This window comes from Trichoderma citrinoviride (genome assembly GCF_003025115.1).
Source record: "Trichoderma citrinoviride strain TUCIM 6016 unplaced genomic scaffold BBK36scaffold_8, whole genome shotgun sequence".
Classification (NCBI taxonomy): domain Eukaryota; kingdom Fungi; phylum Ascomycota; class Sordariomycetes; order Hypocreales; family Hypocreaceae; genus Trichoderma; species Trichoderma citrinoviride.
The window spans coordinates 57,121-75,865 of NW_020194716.1; the positions used below are offsets into that span (position 1 = coordinate 57,121).

The following is an 18,745-nucleotide window of genomic DNA, read 5'->3' on the forward strand; positions in this document are numbered from 1 at the left end:
TAGGACTTTGTTGGCCAGCAGCCTTTGCGATTCAGTTCCTCAAATGTTGCCCGGTTGTGGCGCTCTTTTCCCGGTTTGGTCTTTTCAGGAGACGAGGGGGGCTTAATAACCTCCGCGGATGAGTCTGCCGAGTGTAGGCTCATAGGACGCTAGGTAAGTTGAAGCCTCGCCCGATTACATAGGCTCCTACCTGCAGCAACGCATACCTGGCGGCTTCCTGTTAACACAGGGGAGACTCAGCGGTGGAGACCATATTGAGTAGTAATGCCTCCGTACGGAGCAATGGCTGCTGATTCGCGGCACACTAAGCCAAGAATGAGGCGGGCAAGTCATGTCAAGCTCGAGGTTTGCGGACAACCATATGGCAACAGTTTGCGAGCTGATATACCTACGCTTCAGAGCCCATGGGCAGTTAATAATGGAACCAAACCATCTGCGCAGTTTCAGAAGCAGTGGCCGAAAGAACGATTCCAAAGCAGTCGTTCAGAAACCTGGCTTTTACAACGCCTCACTTTCACATGACGTCATACAAGGTATGATGTGCAACAGCTTTTCTCCGCGGAGTCTCACTCTATCACACAAGGGACATCGAAAGCAGAAGTCTCTAATGATGTGCTGCTGAGCGCTCTACCATGTACGTTCTCTCAATATTTGCTTCCCGTTTCAACAATAGCGTGAAGCGGAAGCTCTATCGAGAGGCCAGATAAGAGGCAAATCATAACAAGGGAGGCTCGTGAGAGAGAGCCCTGACCTGAATTGCAAACAGTCGCGTGAAATAAAGAGTGGTTCTGTCAATTCTGACGGTCAGATAGGGCTGTGTGTAGCCCTGAAAAACTGTCACGCATTGTGATGGAAGCGGTTCAGCTGAGGCTTAAATAATATTGCTTGTGTCCACAAGATGGACAAGATAAACAAAGCTTCTTGGAGTTTATATACATGCAGGGAAGACTTATTTACAAGAACTTGATAACTATCCAAAGCCCGATGACCTGTGGATTTATAGAGGCCCAGTCAAAGCTGTGGACGAACCTCTTTTGCACTTGAAGCAGTAAGTTGCTTCCAAACTATCGCAGCATTTCTCTTCGGCTTATTCGCATTGCGACCACCATTCCGAGGTGGCAACGCACTTGAAAGGCGCAACGCATTGCGTGGGTCCGGTGTATCCATTACCGCCGCACTGACATACCCGGTTAGATGATGAACCATGGCCAGTTGGGTAGTGGTGCATAAATAGAAACTTACCTGTCCCCACTGAGGAACTGATCCTCCTGACGAGGGGGGAGGAGTCTGGCTGCTTGTCGGAGGCGAAGAGATGGTGATAGGGGTTGTAACTGGCGGTGGCGAGATAGTGACAGGGCCAGAAGAGCAGGGAGAGCCAGTCAGCAGAATATTCTTCGCTTCCTGGGCATAGTTGCAGCCGTTGTTCACATTGGAATCCGAGAAACCGGCACTCCACATCATCACCCCCCCGAACGCCGGATTGCTCTTCACATCGTTAACAATTTCAGCCAGCTGAGCGGGAGTGGCGTAGTAAACCTCGCCGCTCGGGGCGCCGTTCGCTGCCAGAGGAGCCGCCTGGATGCGTTGTTAGGACTCACTGGCATGACGAATAGTCACAGAAACGGGTATGTTTACGTACAGGAACACCAACAAACACCTTTGCGTTCTTTGACGGGGTGGACTGGATGAAAGTGGTCCAGTTGTTGAAGTTGAATGGGGCATCTCCAGGAAGACCAAGAGAGCACGGGTCACCTGGGTAGTCGTTGTTGTTGTAGAACTGGACCCAGAGGTAGTCAAACTGAGCATTCTGGATGATGACACCCATGTTGGGCTCTGGCAACGGGCACTGAGGAGCTCCGCTGATAACGTACTGGCGAGAGGGATCGCTAGGGAAGTTGGATCGAAGAGCGCTAACCAAAGCAGCATAATTCTCATTGGTGCCAGGGTTGCTCTCAATGTCCAAGTCCCAGCCGTCCATGACGTTGTTACCGAGAGGACGAGTGACACCGCTGCCGCCTCCATATGCATTCCAAAGGTACTGGCCAGCGTTTGCTGCCTGGTCCGCTGTCTGGAAGCTGGAGAAGGCGCTGGCACCGCCCAGAGAGAGTATCATCTTGACTCCCGCAGCCTTACATTTTGTGATGGCCGCAGTCAGGGCGTCGCAGTTTTGCGGCTCGCCAGAGTTACTAATTCCGCACTGTATACTAATCAGTATACTAGTCGAAAGACAGAAACGACGAGAGAAGACCGACAGATTGACCAATTGTACCACCCAGGACTGAGGATCCCTCTGCCCACTGGTAGAGAAAAGACAGGACAATGATATCAATACCCGAGGTTGGGGTACAGTAAGCCGATCTGATATACCGTCGTTAGCTATAAGATCCTCAATTACAAGTACTTTACGCCTCTGATTGTCCGTAGGCATCCACAGAGTGCCTGTACAAGCTGCATATACCTCCGGGAAACGCAACATACAGATCATTGTTTTCAACTATACACAGGTTAGTTCTATGCATCTGGCAGAGTAATAAAGGACCTCAATACTTGTTCCGCCGCCGTTCTGGCCCCAGTAGACGACGTTTTGAGCACCTGCTGCTTGCCTGCGAGCGATGGGGTTGGGAGCAGCTGATGCGAGGCCGGCGAGGAGGCTAAGGCTGCCTACAACTTTGGTGAAGAACATGTTGTTTGTATAACGTTATGTACACGAAAGTAAAGGTATATATACGAAGAATATAATCAGCTTTGGTAAAGGAAAGGATCGATCCGTCGAGGACCTTGGGCAATCTGTTGTGGAGGTTGACGCGGCAAAGAAGCTCCTGCTGAGACTCAGGGAAGAGCATGAACAGAGTGAGCGGGATGTTATATTTAAGTATCAGAAACAGAGTCTTTGAATTGGGCAACTCTTTGATTCTGGCCTTATGATACCCTCACTCCTCGTTCCCTAATCACACAGGGCTGCATTCCCTACTACCTAGTCCGAGTAATCTAGAGCGCCGTCCAGTCCCAGAAAGAGACGTTACATATCGGCCTAGATTGCGTAGGCAGCATCCCGCTGACTGCCAGATGAAGGATCAAGTGGACGGGCCACTAGTCGACGAGATAGAATGGACAGCCGACTCAGCTTCTCAATGAAGAATTGGAGATGATGGCGATTGGCCACAACCCGGTCACTGCATCTCGCGTTCCTGGATTTGCTGCTACACAGCTCGGTAAATCGGCCGCCGGGGGTCACTTGTCTAGACCAAATCAGGGAGCTCTAGCATCGTGAGGCGTTTGAGCCCACTCCCTTTTTGTAAGGTAGAAGATGCAAGCCCGTTTTGGGTCTCACACCTAGAATGGCCGCACAGAAACAGATGGTACATTTCTCAAATTGATATCAGTGAGAAGTGTCATTCAGCGCTTTTCTGGTTCCCCTCCTCATTCCACGTGTTTGCGTGCACGCGATCCATGCGGCCGTCACTTGCTTCTGGGGTTACAATGACCACGCGATGGAGCAAACATGTTTCTACGCTGCACACCTCGTGCTACCACACCAACTGTCACGCTGCTCATGCTACGGCTATTCTCGTGGGAAACAACTCGTGCAAGCAGAATGGCTGACAATCGATGCTTTGGACTGGCCCAAGTTACATGACCCTCTAACATGGAGCGTCTGGCAAGCGGATTCGGCTACTAATTCAGTATCCATCTAGCATGCCTGTACCTACCAAACAAGTCCGCGGTCGAAATGCAATCTCATCTCGTGGCTGACATCGGACTGAAAGGAAATCTCGGGGATGCGTTGCAAGCATAGGTAGGTACTACCTTAGTGTAACGGCCCTGGGAGTACATACGTACTGACCAGGGCAATAAGCAGCCGCCGCGTACATACCTAGGTACCTAGAAGTATATTCGTCGTCTCCATGTACCTAACAAAGGCATCGACCTCTGGCGAACGACTACAACGCGTTGGTAATATATCGACTAAATAGTACTGAGGGAGATGAATAGTTGCGATTCTGCAATACAAATCTACAGTATACTCCAATCATGGGCGAATGCGAGACCAGAGTCCGGAGACTAACACCGTTAGCTTCTTCTGAATCAGTAGGCCTAATATTTCCGTTCGCGATGCCCGCTGAGAGGGCGCTTACCCGACCATTGAAGATGTCCGACCTGTACCCAGCATAGCGTAATTGGAAAGTAATCTCTGCTACACGGCTTTCGCGGCACTGCACTTCATATCAATAATCAGTAGTCTCAAATAACTCACATGCGTACTCTGCTATTTTTCAGTTGATAACGATTTCGCTTCTCGTTTGGCTCCTCTGACGCGGCATTCCTCTGGTTGAGATTTCCGTGTAGGTGGCCATGTAACGACCGACGGCACGTTATTAATGGGATGTGATACGCGTGGTGGGAGGTTCACCAAGGGTCCCTGGTACAAGCACCCCACGAGGACACGGGACAGCTTCGTCTCTTGTGACAGGCTGATTGGCAGAAGAGGCTTATTGGTACGGAGTTTTAGACTCTGTGAGCATCTTTATAGCCGAATAATATTGTCCGCTGCAATGAGAGTTCGGGGGGGTTGTGATGTTACATGAAATGATCGAGTCAAGACGGTAGAAGCTTTGGACTATGGAGTAGTAACATCCCGCATGAGTTACTGCAGAAGCTGTATCACTCGCATCGCGGCCCACACGAAGTGAACCACTGCTGATAACACCATTTTGATAGACGACCGCTTCATGTGATGATGTCTGCAGGCCAAAAGGTTTGGCACGGTGACATGCTTTTTATTGATAACGGATACCGATAAGAAGCCTCGAGGCACCGCACCGGCATTTGCACCCACATCCAATGTAAACCTCTTCGTGGACCAAAGATACTGGCATACGAGTACATGCAACACCACATGCTCCTCGGAGTTAATCTGGAGTCAACAAGCACACTCTGCTAAGTGGGGGAACACACTTATCTTCCTCGTGAGCAACACTTGCCCATACGCTCTGTCGGAGCGATGGGACACATTACTGTATCATCCAACGACAGTACGGGCGTCTTTCGGCTCTGCGGCGAGACCTTGACAATGTTTCCTCGGTCCGCAGGGGGTGATGTTGCTTGGAAAGCTTTGATGTTTTCTCAACTTGAACCGCGCAAACGGCACAATGCATGCTCCTAAGATGCCCAAATTGGCAACTGAAATAGCACTGCCGTGAGAAAGCGGCGAAAAAGAAATTGGACTGTGCAGGCCAACTGCCTCGTCTCGTCTTACTCAGCCTAAATTGACCGAAGAGAGCCCTGCGCAGGGAGTTGTTTCAACTTTTCCCCCAGATACCCTAGGGTATTTCCATATCAGGAGCTTGCGCAGGGTGAGATACACTGAAGCTTGAATACTGAACACCATTCAGCAGGCAACCTAAACACAGAACAAGAAAGTCCGGCCCTCTATCGGCACATGTTGCCTGGGCAGAAATTGGCAGAAATTATTTGGAAGTTCAAGTTGTATATGCATTCAGTCCAGTTTGAAGTACTAAAGCCTGAATGCTACTACTGCAGACAGAGATAATGGCTTTTGCATAGTCTGAATAATATGCCGCTCAACCTACGAAGTCCGCAAGTGACCTCCAAACTGCATCATATTAGAAGGAGCATCAATGCCTAAGTGCTCAATCACGTCTATCATTATGGAGAGACAGGTTTGTACTGTCCAGCTAGATGAACAGAATCTGTCCAGAGAAAAGTTTTTATGTCTCAAGGATAGCAAGCCATCTCAATGTCTAATGCATCGAGAGGATTTTCTATTCTCCATTTGGCAGACTAATCAATTTCGCCCGCATTGGTAGCAGGCACGGCAGGATTCACTAGCCAGAGTACTTGCAACTAATAACGTGTAGCTACTACTAGTTGCGAGGCAGGCCACGAACAGATGAATACAGATGAATATCCTTGCATGGTAATAGTATCATCTTTCTATCCACTACAGTCTGAGAGATATGCTAACAGTTCACGGTTCTGGAACATCCTGTGAAGCAAATTCGACAAAAATTCGTGCCTCCGCATCTGGGAGGGAGAATTCGTCCATTGTGTGACTTCTCAAGCACGAATTGCTGAAGTCAAGCATCTATCGACATGTAACCACTAGGTAAGGTAGGTAAGAGACGTCTTGATACTAACTCCAGGTACTTGTTATTACCTTAGGTACCCAGATACCTAGGTGTTGGACATGTGATCATCAGGTATTGCTACAACGCTAGGTCTCCTGCCAACCGACAGCGCAGAGTTTAACCAGTTAGTCTGCGTCAGCCTTGCACTGCACATAGTAAAAAGATATATATACAGATTAGAAGACTATATAAGACTATTCTCCAGTGTATCATGTATCGGAGCTTACGAAGATACGATTTCCATCCATTCAAAGGAATGAAAATATCCAGAAAATGGCAATTGATCTAAAACATATATTTATATAATGACTCTACCTCGAATAAATTTCTTCTTGAGCAGTGTCTTTCTATGACATAGTAGTCTAGGTCTATGAACTCTGCACTTTCATCTAGGGCTGTCTTTTCTCATCTGGTAGCTTGAGCGGCAGAGGGGAATTCTGCATGACCTAGCTACCTTACCTACCTTACCTAGATACTTATATAAGCGAGCACGTCATATCCGACAACCTGGAAACTTTGTTCATGTTTATGACTAGAACTTCAAACGTATTCATCACAGAGGCACACATACACAAGGCCTGAACATGTCACCCTCTATGGATAATTTTCATGAGATTCCCATAATTGACCTCTCCTTAGCAGATGATCCCGCGTCGCTTCCAGCATTTCTCGACGCTCTTCGTTTCGCAGTTACACAGGTGGGGTTTCTCTACGTTGCAAATCACAGAGTGCCACCGCAGGTGATTCGGAACCTCGTGGAAATCCTACCGAAGCTATTCGAATTGTCCGAAAGTGCGAAGAATAGAATCTCGCTGGAGAATTCCAAGCACTTTCTCGGCTATAGTTCCGTGGGAAGTGAAACTACGGCGGCAAAGGCCGACCAAAGAGAACAGGTGGACTTTGCAACCGAATTGACGACTGTATCTGATCCGCATGCTCCTCTGTGCGAATCTTTAAGAGGCCCTAACCAGGTGAGTAGCGTAGATATGCACTGGTTTATTGTACAGTTATGGTAGAGAATGATCACGTCCTGACTCATTTTCCGCAGTGGCCTTCAGAACTCCCAGAATTGCGGCCCATCGTTGAGGCATACATTACTGAGCTGACTCTTCTCGGCGAGCGATTCCTTTCTCTGGTCGCGCAGGCACTGGACTTACCCAAGGAAGCATTTCATCCCTTTCTCTCGGATCAGAATCGCCTCAAGGTAGCGCATTACCCAGCCGTCACTCCTGGTTCTGGTGTCACTCAAGGCGTTGGCCCACATACAGACTCTTCCGGTTGGTGGACTTTTTTACTCCAGGCATCAGAGAAGCATGTGAGAGGCCTTCAAGTGCTCAACAATGCTGGTGATTGGATTGATGTTCCTGTAATTCCGGACACGTTTGTGGTGAATGTCGGCCAAGCGTTTGAAGTGTTGACCTTGGGTACTTGCAAAGCCACCATACACCGAGTTCTCTCAACCTGCGACGAGCGTTTCAGCATTCCTTTCTTCCAAGGAGTCCGGAGGAATCTGACCAAGCGAGAGGCCACCGAGTCTTTCCGAGGGCATTTCTCTACTTTTTCGCTGAACCAAGGCCATAAGTCAACTATTGGACGCGCCATTGACTCTCCTTTTCTTCAAGGCAAATACGATACGTGGGGGGAGAGTCAACTAAGGACCAAAATTCGAAGTCATCGACTTAATGGACAAAAGTTCTACCCGCAAGTGTACAATAAGTATATCGAGGATGATGCTTAGTTATATGAAGTTTTGACAAAGCATCACTTTGAACACTCTCAATCTTTGACGATTGGCCCATCATTGATTGGAGCCTTGTGGCTTGTCGACACCTCAGATTGGCTACTCGGCGTCCCAACATAAGTCATATCTCTATAACTACCTACTCATATATGTCATTCGTAGGGCGAACCGTTCAAGGGCAAGTTCCAACATGGCACATCAATCTTCACGATGCGACCAGGCAAGTTTGACGCTCTGGCAAAGTATACAGCAGATCTTGCATACACTAAAAATGCGGGCTGAGGATATGATGTGTCTTGGAACTATGTCACAGCCCGCTCTGAAACTACCACCAGCTCTTAATTAAATGAACTTCACCTTACCAAAATACTTGGTGATATGAAAGCTCGCCTGGTCAGGAACGCCCCAGCCGCCCAGAATCTGGTTTGGATAAATCTCTTCTGAAACGACGGTTCGGAAGAAATTCATCCTCCAAGAGGTACCCTTTGCCTTGCCAACGTCCACATTGAAGATTCCTAGAGGGACGGTAAGGGTGCTTTTCCACATCTGGGCTTTCTTGTTGAGAAGTGTCTTGGACTTGAAGCCGTCGGTAGCCGGATCCGAGACGAAGAAGTGGTCGAACGGTGCGCCAGCCTCTCGGGTCTTGGAAGGGTTGTAAACAAATGCTTGGTACGTCACATTGTTGGGGTTGACTTCGAGCTCGACGTATGTCTGAGGGTCTTCGGTTCCCTTGTAGATGAAGGCCTCCATGACTTCGTACTCCCAGATGTCGTCGTTGGTGCCCTGCGACGCGTTGAAGAAGTAATTCACCTCATCATAGGCGGTAAATGAGAGCTCAAGGCTGTCGTCGGTATAGCACAGGTCGACCTGCGTCCGCGGGAATGGTGTTAGGTCAGGCACCGACTTGTTGTAGACAATCGAGCCGACGCGAGGGCATGAGGGCACGTCGACGCTGGGAACCTTGGTGCCCGAGGCCGTGGCGAAGACGCTTGCCGCAGCCGCGGTGAGAGCGAGAAAACGATGCATGTTGAAAGGTTTGCCCGACTGCGTCCTGTTCTTAGGTAGACTAAGCTGATGCTAATCTCAAGCGTGTGGTTGTTGGATATCCCTACTCCTCTCCGCTGAAGTGGAAACGATTTCTTCTTTTTCCGAAACCTGGGAGGGACTCGGTGTTTAAATATCTATCTTTCACTCCGCTTCCGTAAAATAGCTACCAGCGGCAGACCAAACACAATTGCAGGCTCAAGCCTTTGCGGAGTGAATGTGACGTTACAAAGATACATGTAGCCTTTAAGCCCAGCTAGGAATCTCAAGCGGCTCTCGGCCGTGGTTCGTGGCCATCCTCGAGCTATTTTTCAGCTACTAATTCCAGCCACTTGCACGGCCAGCAGGCAGAGTCGCATGTGAAAAGGATTCCAATCCTGACCTTGCGCGCAGGTGGTTACCTGCAGTTTAAATATACTGCTATTAGCTGATCCTTAAGAAATGCACACTGAACCAATCGGATGCAGAGACTGCTTGGACGAGACAAGGGACTGAGGAGCCTGCCCTCGTATATGGTATGCATGTCTTGCTTTATTGGTCTTTCGTTGGGGAAAACTCCGAACATAAGGCCCCATTTATACCGTATTATTCAGGATTCAATGCATCCTGTCACCGAGCTCATGTAGTGCAACAAGTGCCAAGGATGCGCTGTTCCTTGTATTGTCGAGGGGTTGTTGATGCATCGCGAAGTCCACCGAACATGGCACTGAGGCGTGTGGCAGTATTAACGCCCAGCAATGGTAGTTTTAATACCTTCATCGCTATCATGTGGCACCCAGGAAAAGGCACTAAAGGAGTCACTGTTCAATTCTTGTATCCCTTGTCTTCCAATTCATTCCGATCATGCCGAGACAGTGACACTCAATCTGTCAGGTGAACGATACCGATGAACGCAGAAGAACCCTTGTGGTGAAGTGGGGAAAATTGATCTGAAATTCTACAGCGTTACAAATAATCTCAGCAATCTAACGGAGTAAGGAGATGAGACGCAGGAGCAACGACTACAGACGACCCTGTCTTCCATCCTCCGCGATCTTTAGCACAGGCTTGAGCATTGTAGCACGGTCCCATAGACTAGGCAAGCCCTGCTCTTTGCTCTTCTTCTCCTCTCGTCTGAACCATTCCTCAACGCTCTTGATCCGATTGGGGTGTATTTCGTCGAGAAGAGCAAAGTCACGATTGATGACACCTCGGTTCCCCGTGTATGTGTGTTTCCACATATTCCAGAATCCCGTGAAGTTCTCGCGCACGGTCATGCTGCTCGCGTCCGAAAGATCGCTATTGTACCCCGACGCTGTGATGTGTTAGAGCTCGTTTATAGATCAACGGCAGCATGAACGATAGGGTCGCCTTACAGCTTTGACCAGAGCCAAATGGGCCAATTTTCCAGTACGTGTCCAAGTCGATGTCAACGTACTTTGCAGGACGGCCAGTGACCTTTGTAAAGGCCTTGGCCATTTCGTGATAATCCACCAGTTCAATGGCTACTTCGAGATCTAAGCCATTGGAGCGATCCTGATGATCGAACAGCCAGCGGACATAATACTCGCAGTCGTCAAGGTCAACGTGAGCCACAGCACCTTCTCCTAGAGGAACCTTCCAGGTAACTGCGCCGTCTTCAAGAACAGGAGACATGGGGGTTCCCTGTCCAAGCACCATCTGGATGTAGGGGCCCGAGGTGAAAACAGCTGCTCCCATACGCTTCGCAATCTCGGGCGTCTTGTTCTGCTGCAGAATCCACTCTCCAATGCGGCCCTTTCCGTCATAATGGCCCGTCCTGAACTTGGGATCGAACCCGCTCTTCTTATACACATAGTCCAGGTTTCCATAGACGAAGAACTTGATACCTTCTTCCAGCGCCAGCTCATATGCGCGTATGGCCCAGTATATCTCAGTCTTCTCGCCGCAGTTGAACCCGTCAATGTTCACAAAAGCATACTGAGCGCCGCGAAAGCCTTTGCGAAGATCGGTCTCACTCGCGAAAGTACCCTCAAGGGCTTCGACATTCCCCAAGTTAAGGAGGAGCTTCGATCTAGCCGAGGTAGCATCTCGAGTCAGGAATCGCACTGCATAGGCGCCGTCCTTGACGAGGCCGCGGATAACAGGAATGCCCTGAGCTCCAGTTCCGCCAATAACAAAGACGAGAGGTGCCATGTCGGAACGAAGTCTGGAGAATTGCCGATTATATGAGGATGTGCAGTCAGCTCTTGCCGGTCATGTTTCTCAACTTCCATCTATTCAGGCAATAGGCCGGGTTATTTATATCAGCCATCGTTTCTTCATTGCGAGTCTCGTTGCCATCAGTCTCTTTGCGAAACCGAGGCGCTGAGTGATATCATATTACTGATCAGAGTAAGTGCTCATCAAGACACACCTCTTCTTTTATCGCTTGAAAGCGACGGACTCAGTTGATTCCAGTCCATCTTCACCGGTGGGATGTCTTTGTTAGCCCGAATTGCCGCAGCTAGATATTCGCTCTGATGGAAAGGCGCAACTAGACTGAACCGGGAGTTTCCTGCTATTGTTCATTGTGTGTGAAAGGGAGGCGTTCTTGGCAAAGATCAGTAATCAGTGAGTCGAATCAATTTGATTACTGATCACGCATCCGTGGCTCAGTTGCCGGCTTGTTCGCCTCTTGTAGAACGGAATTTGTAATGAGATAAACTCATCGATGACAAGGCGCACCGAATCGCTCAGCTTTATTGTAATCATTAACAGAACTACTCCGAGCGTCCATTTGTGTGTTGATGGAGTGAAGGCAAGCTTGCACTTGGATTCACAGACCGCAGTAACCGGCAAAGGTAAGTTTTCCGTCTTGAACAACAGCCAAGCTATACACTAAATTTTCTTCAACATTATCAGCAGCTTAGATTTTGCATACCATGAGCATTAACCATTCACATTTTGCAATCATCAAGTTAGTTGTAACAATATCTCGTCAGCGTCAATTAATCGGTTACAGTTCTTCCATCGTCTCTTCCTCGTCCATTGATTGTGACCTTGAACTTCCATTCTCTTCTTTCCAGTCTTTTAACCACGCTTTAACAAACTCAATCTCCGCCCTGTGTGCCTCAGCAACTTGAGGCGGCGGCAGACCCTCGATGCGCGTGTCCTCGGGAAGGCCAAACTCGTCCCAGTGGTGCACCCCCCAGTCGATGAGCAAAAAGGGCTCGCTGGTGGTTGACTCTCGGTCGGGAAGGCCATCGGCATGGGGCGTGGCGGAGCGCCATGGATCCTGTAAGCCGTCCAAAATTGCCAGGCGAGGGTAGCTGAAGTTGAAGCCCCCAAGCTTGTTGATGGACTCGATGTCCGGGGGGGTGGTGATGTTGAAGAGTCTCTCGCAGTGCGACGATGCCGCTTCGAGGGTGATGGCTCGAGAAATCATTGGAAGCTGGTCCTTGGGCGTACCTGAGCCGGTGACAAAATATCCCCATCTGATGAGATGATCCAGTTAGTGCCATGATGCAATGATCAACATCACACAACTAATGAAGTGCGGCGATACTCACTGTGTACACACCTGGTAGCTCCAACTCCTCAGCCATCCAGCGTTGAGACTCGTGTCGTTGGATGTATAGCGGGAAGAGAAACACTCCAAGACTGACTTGCCCTTGCAACCTTTCTTGAGATCGGTTTTGACGTAGTCTCTGACATAGCCGATATAGTTGAGCATGCGAACAGAGAGGACATCGGACTGTCCTGCAAAGCCGGCTCTTGCGACCAAATCCTGCACCGTCGGGATGAGGTGAGCCGTGCTGGCAAACAGCTGAACATCCGAAGTGACAACTGCGCAGTAAATCCCAAGGGAGGACACGTCCTCTTCGGGGTCCCAGTTAGTGGACTGCAGCCCATGGAGACCGCGGGTGATGGTGGTGGCAAAGTCGGCGTCGTCGAGGTCCCCAAGACCAAAGAGTTCCTTGAAGCGGCGTACCTTGCCCCTGTCGTCGCCAAAGAGGACGGTATCAACAACGTGAGTAAGCTTCTGCGTGGTAGGGCCGCAGTCGCCTGGAGCGTACTGTCGCGCCGCTTCGAAGTAATTCCAGAGGTCCTCAATGGCAGCCGTGACGCCTGATGATGAAATGGCCCCCCAGTAGGTCGCTGGGTATAGCTTGCGACAGAAGGCTGAGAAAGCGCCAGCATAAGACCCTCCGTATATGAACCAAGGCGTTCCGGGAGAGGTGAGATCGAGATGCTCCAGACCGGGGAACCGAACGTGCTTTGCAAAATAGGCAGTATCTGCGAGAGCTTGTTCCGTCGTGAGGAAGCGCAGGTTTTCTGTCGTAAGATCAGGGACGGGGTAGCTGGTGCCGTAGTATCGATGCTCCATGATGAGGCCGACTCCTCCCGTCGCCTTTGTCAGGATAGGCACGATTCCATGCTGGAGATAAGGCAGTCGCTCAGTGCTATCGAATTCGCCGGAGTGGAGGACAATGACGGGGCCTCCCGGCTTGTAGTTGGAGATGTCAAGCCAGTACCGCAGGGGAAACGAACCGTCCGAGTGCGGCTCGTATCTCGAGTCATTGTGGAAATGGTCGATCGGCACTGACAAGTTGTACGCCTTGATGTTGGGGTACTTGTCCTCGTACTGCTTGACCGACACGTGCTGCTCGGGATCAGGCCTTGCATGGAGATGGACGGCGTGCATGGCAAGATTGATTGGCACCAAAGCGGCAGCCTGGCCGCAGGCTACGAGGGCGACGGTGCCATATCGGACGAAGCGATTGAGCGAGACCATTCTCAGCCCTTGTCGCTCTCAGTAAGTTGCCTATAAGCAATGCTGATAAGGATAATGCCGACAGATGATGAAAGGCAAGGTTCAGGCCGTGTGGTTGAAGATGATGAAAAAGCGAGGAATGCCAGCCAGGGAGCGACCACGTGAGACTGGAGACAGCTACATTTGAGAGGAAGTGCACGTCGGCTTCCCAGCCTTCAAGGTTCTTGTGTAGTATGTATGTATCTCCAACAGGGCGATAACGCGATGGCGGGGAAGCACTCCACTGCACCAACTATGGGGTCTGGTGGGACATGCTGCTTGTAATGGTGATCCTAGCATCCGCCAGCGTTGATTGCAGATTGGGTTCATCGAACCTGGCACCCATCAGGCGCGTACGGTACCCGTCGCGCCCGTCCTTCCCGGGACCGCGGGAAAGACAGCAAACAAGGGAGAAGAAAAGGGTCGCAGCGCGAACTGCAGGTTCAGTTGGACCTACACAGTTTGCTCTCGAAGGCTGTGAATCATCGTTACAATGCGTCTGGATACGATACAGTCTGTCTTAGCCCCGTAAAAAGAGTCTCTGTGCGTTGTGGCTGGTCTCCATGTTTATCGTGCTTACGGATCAAGAAGCTCCACGTTAAAGTTGACACTTCCGTCCAGCCCGGGAGCTTGCCGCCGTAAAGATCTGACATGCAACCCAGCCAGCGACGTTGTAGAAAACCTCATGCACGTACCTGAGACTGAGAAAGGCAACTTATTGATAGTGTGCAAGAGCTACTTAGTCCGAAGCAGCTCACCTTACATCATCAGATTCACCAGCAGGCAGAGTGGCTGAGTGGTCTAAAGCGTTAGACTTGAATCCAACCGATTCTCGCTATCTAATACCTTCGGGTGCGCAGGTTCGAACCCTGCCTCTGTCGTACCTTTTTTGACTTTTCTCAAGACCTTTTCTTTTTTTTGGTGTCCTCCTCCATCATCGCATTGGAGGAACTCATTTTGTGTCGTATTGACCGCATTGTAAGCAACGCCTGCAGTTGTTTCCTAGGTTGCTGATGCGCTGCCGCTGCGTGCAATTGAGAGAACGTTGCTGGTCACGTTGCTTTCGAGCTCCACCCTGGAGTGAAGCAACTGGAATAAATCGCAGGAAAAACAAGTCACCATGCTTCAACATTGTGAGACCTTTCCCAAGCACGTAACCTTTCTATTGGCTGGTGCAGCCTCCTCCGCGCACAGAAATTTGCTTCTGCTGAATTTCGTCCTGGTCTCTGTCAAGCAACCTCCCGAAGATCAGGCATCGACGATTGCTTCCCATCAGGACGCGAAATCCCGTACTGTGATGGCAGGAGAAGGCATCCCATGAGTTACACTTTGCTTTTCGATTTCCCAAGGAGTACTTGTACATTTTGCCCCCTTGTAATATTGTGATATTGTTTGTCTGACTGACATTCTCAACGTGTAGACGGCCTCAGAGACGACGCAGACGCGGTGCCTAAGAGACAAACTGCGAAGAAGTCGACAAATGTACCGGTCACTCCTCTACCTTGGTCGGCTCTCGACCCGGGTAAACGAAAGGCAAATAGTCGCTCTAGCGAAGGGCCACGCATGATCGTTGCATTCCCATCACTGTCATCACATCCGGAGGCCTCTACAGTGACCTCAAAGAGACCGACATCTTCCGCGACCGCGGCTATGTCACTATCCTCCGACAAAGAATCTTCCTGATTTCCAATTCTTACAACCATCTCTTGCGGGTAAATTCCTCACGCCGCAACGGGTCGAAGTATGCCGTAGAAACGCGGCACATCCCCTCACGGGATTACCACAGCTTTGGAGTGGATGCTATAGGCAATGGTTGGGACTGGGGACTTAAGTTCTTTGGCAAAGGCTGGAGATGCCAAGTCGGCGGCTGGTAGCCTCGCCGTACTGCCGCATACCACGGAGCCCCGGGAACTGTGCGGGATGGGTATCAGGACCAAAGCCAAAGGTGCTCACCATTCTGCCGCTGTCGCAGCTGATGGCGAGAGCCAAGCTGTATCGGAATTCTCTTGACGAAGGACAGCTGGGCATCCAGCTTTCAGCGGAGCAGCTCAAGGACGAGTCACTCACTCACCAAGACGAGCATGGCCGGCCACGCACCCCTTTTCGCCCTATCGCGATCCCTGACCTTGGTCACACCCAACACGTTGGTTCCGGGACAGACCACGCGATTTTGATGGACGAGAAAGGGCGCGGATACGCCACGAGATCCGGGTCGTCAGGGCATCTTGTGCTTGGCTCTGATAATGGTCAGTCTATTGCTCAGAGGCTGCGCAGAAAGGCACTGGACCGACGCACTCCGGCGTGGGCCGGCGCCGGAGGACGGTTTTCCACTGTCGCACACGAACACGGTGCAAATTGACAATCCCTCATGGCGGGTCTTGATGTCAACTCGGGTTTTGCTTGATAACGCGTGTACTCGTAAGCTTGGTTGGCATCTTACGGGAAAGGCATCTCCTGGTGATCATCTTCAAGCATGGAGAGATGCTTTCGGTTAATGTCGATCGATCGAAGCCGCTCCAGAATGGAGATGGCCTGCATAATGCCACTCGTCACGTTTGTGCGGATAAGCGATGCCATTGGGCGGCTGCAATGACGGGCGCCAAGCAATTGGCGTGTAGGTTATTACGGCCTTTTCATTGGACTGGCCCGTAGAGATGACAAGGTGCGTCTCTATTCCCATCTCATTGAGATATATCTGCAAAGAAGCCGGTTCCTAACTCTGAACAAGCACGGCCTTCTAGCCGGCACGCTTTTTGAAGCACTAATACCGGCTTGAAGCGGATACGCTGTCGCACTATCGAATTCATTTGCAGCAAAGTGACAGGGTATTGCCACGTGATGGCGCCGAGCAGGGATATTACTTGGAGACGTCAGAGATCCATGACATTGCGCTTTATTCATTTTAACAAAGGAGCTCCCTGTCGCAAAGGGACGAGCTTGGGTTGTACGGGGTCGAATCTCTGCCCAAAGGCTGAGCTGAACAGCGACAAAAACGCCACTACGACAGCACAATCACCGGGGGTGGCTGCTGACGCCAGAAAGTCAAAGGGGAAGAAGGAAAACAAGTACACTTGGTTCAAGGCGACCCTGGGGCGCGTTAAACGCGAAGAACTTCTTGAGCGAGGGGTCCAATGGGGTTCCCGCCTCAGTACAGCCCCGAGGGACGAGGAGGAGATGTCGATGAATGGCGCGGCCGTTCAAGAACCATTTCGACTGGCAGAAGCGACTCCGACTATTATATCCATGGTAGAGGCCGACAGGACTCATTCCGTGCGGCCCCGGACGGGCCCCCGGTGACTCCGGACCGCAGATCCGTTGTCCCAACTTTCCTTCGCGAACCAACACCGCCTCCTAGAGAAACAAACATCGATGCGTCGAGCACGACCAACATACTGCAGAAGGCGGGCGAGTTCTACGACTACCAGTACGATCACGTAGCGCCACCAGCCCCGATCCCGGCTGTAACCATCTTCGGACTCAAGGCCCGGCTGTTCTGGCTCCTTCTGGGAGCTGTTGTCGTATTTCTGGTCATTGGAGTGGGAGTAGGTGTTGGCGTTGGGATTGGAGGAAAGGAGCATAAGTCAGGTGCTGAAACAAGGTACGCCGGGATGAGTCTGGAAGAATGCTGTTGTGCATGCCCCCAATTGATGTTAATGGCAAGGTGATATACTGACTGCAGTCTCTCAATAGCCCTGGAACAACGCCCACTGAAACAACGCATATCCCGACATCGACATCATCTCCGACTTCGGCTTCGCGCTCAAAGACCGCCACTGCGCCTCAGCCCACGACAACACTTCTTCTTTCCTGCCCTCAAGGCAACGGCACTAAATATGACGTCCCCAACTCGCACAAGACGTTCCAGCTCGTCTGCGATATAGACTACAGTGGCGCGGGCCAGGCCACAGACTTGGCCAGCTTATACACAACTGACATGGAGGCCTGTGTGACGAACTGCGCAAATTATCCGAATTGCACGGGCTGCGGTTGGGGGGTGATCCCGGGCGATGCAGGTTCGCTTCACCGCTGCTGGCTAAAAGGGAGTTTGGGAAAGACGTCTCAGTCGAAGCCGGGTTGGTACTTTGCGGTTTTACAAGGGTCATGATCAATGAAGCATTTGTTTCTTTTTTTTAAACTGCTGTACAATCAGAAATGTGGTGTCCAGTATTGCTATGAAGTCAAGAAAGCGATGCTTATATGGATGGATGATTTACGATGTCATACATGGCCTACCCGTCCCGACTGGCCAATCTGTTGACGCTGAAATGGGATCTCCCGTAACGCATCGATATATGCCCATCAGGACAGTCAAACAGTCGCCAAATCAGGTTCTTGTAACTCAATGACACTTGCATAGAGCTTGAACGCCGGGCTGAGTTGATAAGGTAGAGTTTCTATCGTACTACATTTTAGAGGAACGATATAGGCAATGAGAACTCGCATATATCTCTGGATTACTACTGCGAATAGTAGAGAGCATGTCGTGCATCTCATACTCTGCGACAGGATTTGAACACCATGAGGCCCAATTATAATCACACTCATGTCATTGACACTATGTACGTTGGTGATTTCATGACTTCCGGCATCGCCAAAGAAAGCTGCGATATTTGTCACTGCACTGCTCGGAGAGTTGACAGACCACTATCAACGCAGGTTATTGACTTGGGCTGGCCTAATCCAAGTGCTTCGGCAAAGGGCACAGTCTCTGGCATATAGATTGACCAACCCCTCAGGTACGGTGCGAGCTCCTGTGCCGATAGACTACTGAGCCAAGTTACCAATTTCAGAAGCCAAAAAAGACATTTGGTAATACCTCAAGCTTGATGTTGAGTGGAGGAGTTTAAGTCATAAGCTGTCTATAGATGGGATATAAAGTATCCGTAATGACTTCAGTTTAGGAGGGAAAGGGCTGGCACAAGAGCAAGACTCGACGGCCACCAGAAGGTTCTTTGATCATAGTAATCGGCTCCATGAATACCATCTAGTGGTAAAGTCTGAAGTCTTGTTGCTTGTTGTCGTATTATGACCCTGTTTCTGTTTTCTAGTGCCTCACTT

The 18,745-nt window shown here is 50.4% G+C and overlaps 7 protein-coding genes and 1 non-coding gene across 8 annotated transcripts; 3 read left to right on the plus strand and 5 right to left on the minus strand.

Moving 5' to 3' along the window:
• Nucleotides 1-1,087: 1,087 nt before the first annotated feature.
• Nucleotides 1,088-2,683, minus strand: BBK36DRAFT_1169225 (carbohydrate-binding module family 1 protein; the record flags this gene model as incomplete). Its single annotated transcript, XM_024895282.1, has 6 exons — nt 1,088-1,177; nt 1,243-1,575; nt 1,640-2,197; nt 2,253-2,358; nt 2,479-2,494; nt 2,548-2,683. The coding sequence occupies 6 exons, from the start codon at nt 2,681-2,683 to the stop codon at nt 1,088-1,090; spliced, it is 1,239 nt and encodes a 412-aa protein (XP_024748830.1).
• Nucleotides 2,684-6,733: 4,050 nt separating this feature from the next.
• BBK36DRAFT_1120705 (Clavaminate synthase-like protein) lies at nt 6,734-7,887 on the plus strand (the record flags this gene model as incomplete). The annotated part of the gene is made up of 2 exons (XM_024890729.1): nt 6,734-7,069; nt 7,198-7,887. The coding sequence occupies 2 exons, from the start codon at nt 6,734-6,736 to the stop codon at nt 7,885-7,887; spliced, it is 1,026 nt and encodes a 341-aa protein (XP_024748831.1).
• Nucleotides 7,888-8,232: 345 nt separating this feature from the next.
• On the minus strand, nt 8,233-8,916 carry BBK36DRAFT_53878 (hypothetical protein; the record flags this gene model as incomplete). Its single annotated transcript, XM_024898227.1, has 1 exon — nt 8,233-8,916. The coding sequence occupies one exon, from the start codon at nt 8,914-8,916 to the stop codon at nt 8,233-8,235; it is 684 nt and encodes a 227-aa protein (XP_024748832.1).
• Nucleotides 8,917-9,935: 1,019 nt separating this feature from the next.
• On the minus strand, nt 9,936-11,088 carry BBK36DRAFT_1120931 (NAD(P)-binding protein; the record flags this gene model as incomplete). Its single annotated transcript, XM_024890760.1, has 2 exons — nt 9,936-10,228; nt 10,290-11,088. The coding sequence occupies 2 exons, from the start codon at nt 11,086-11,088 to the stop codon at nt 9,936-9,938; spliced, it is 1,092 nt and encodes a 363-aa protein (XP_024748833.1).
• An 802-nt stretch (nt 11,089-11,890) lies between these two features.
• Nucleotides 11,891-13,579, minus strand: BBK36DRAFT_1169229 (hypothetical protein; the record flags this gene model as incomplete). Its single annotated transcript, XM_024895283.1, has 2 exons — nt 11,891-12,368; nt 12,444-13,579. The coding sequence occupies 2 exons, from the start codon at nt 13,577-13,579 to the stop codon at nt 11,891-11,893; spliced, it is 1,614 nt and encodes a 537-aa protein (XP_024748834.1).
• Nucleotides 13,580-14,469: 890 nt separating this feature from the next.
• Nucleotides 14,470-14,568, plus strand: BBK36DRAFT_t98. The gene has a single exon. It is a non-coding gene; the product is annotated as a tRNA-Ser (tRNA).
• Nucleotides 14,569-14,849: 281 nt separating this feature from the next.
• Nucleotides 14,850-16,304, minus strand: BBK36DRAFT_1201897 (hypothetical protein; the record flags this gene model as incomplete). The annotated part of the gene is made up of 8 exons (XM_024897190.1): nt 16,128-16,304; nt 15,983-16,086; nt 15,849-15,924; nt 15,759-15,807; nt 15,641-15,719; nt 15,583-15,598; nt 15,093-15,149; nt 14,850-14,979 (listed from the first exon to the last, which is right to left on the minus strand). The coding sequence occupies exons 1-8, from the start codon at nt 16,262-16,264 to the stop codon at nt 14,850-14,852; spliced, it is 648 nt and encodes a 215-aa protein (XP_024748835.1). The 5' UTR covers nt 16,265-16,304.
• A 1,068-nt stretch (nt 16,305-17,372) lies between these two features.
• On the plus strand, nt 17,373-17,792 carry BBK36DRAFT_1120869 (hypothetical protein; the record flags this gene model as incomplete). The annotated part of the gene is made up of 1 exon (XM_024890752.1): nt 17,373-17,792. A coding segment is annotated over one exon (420 nt), but the record flags the coding sequence as incomplete, so codon positions are not given.
• Between the last annotated feature and the right edge of the window lie 953 nt (nt 17,793-18,745).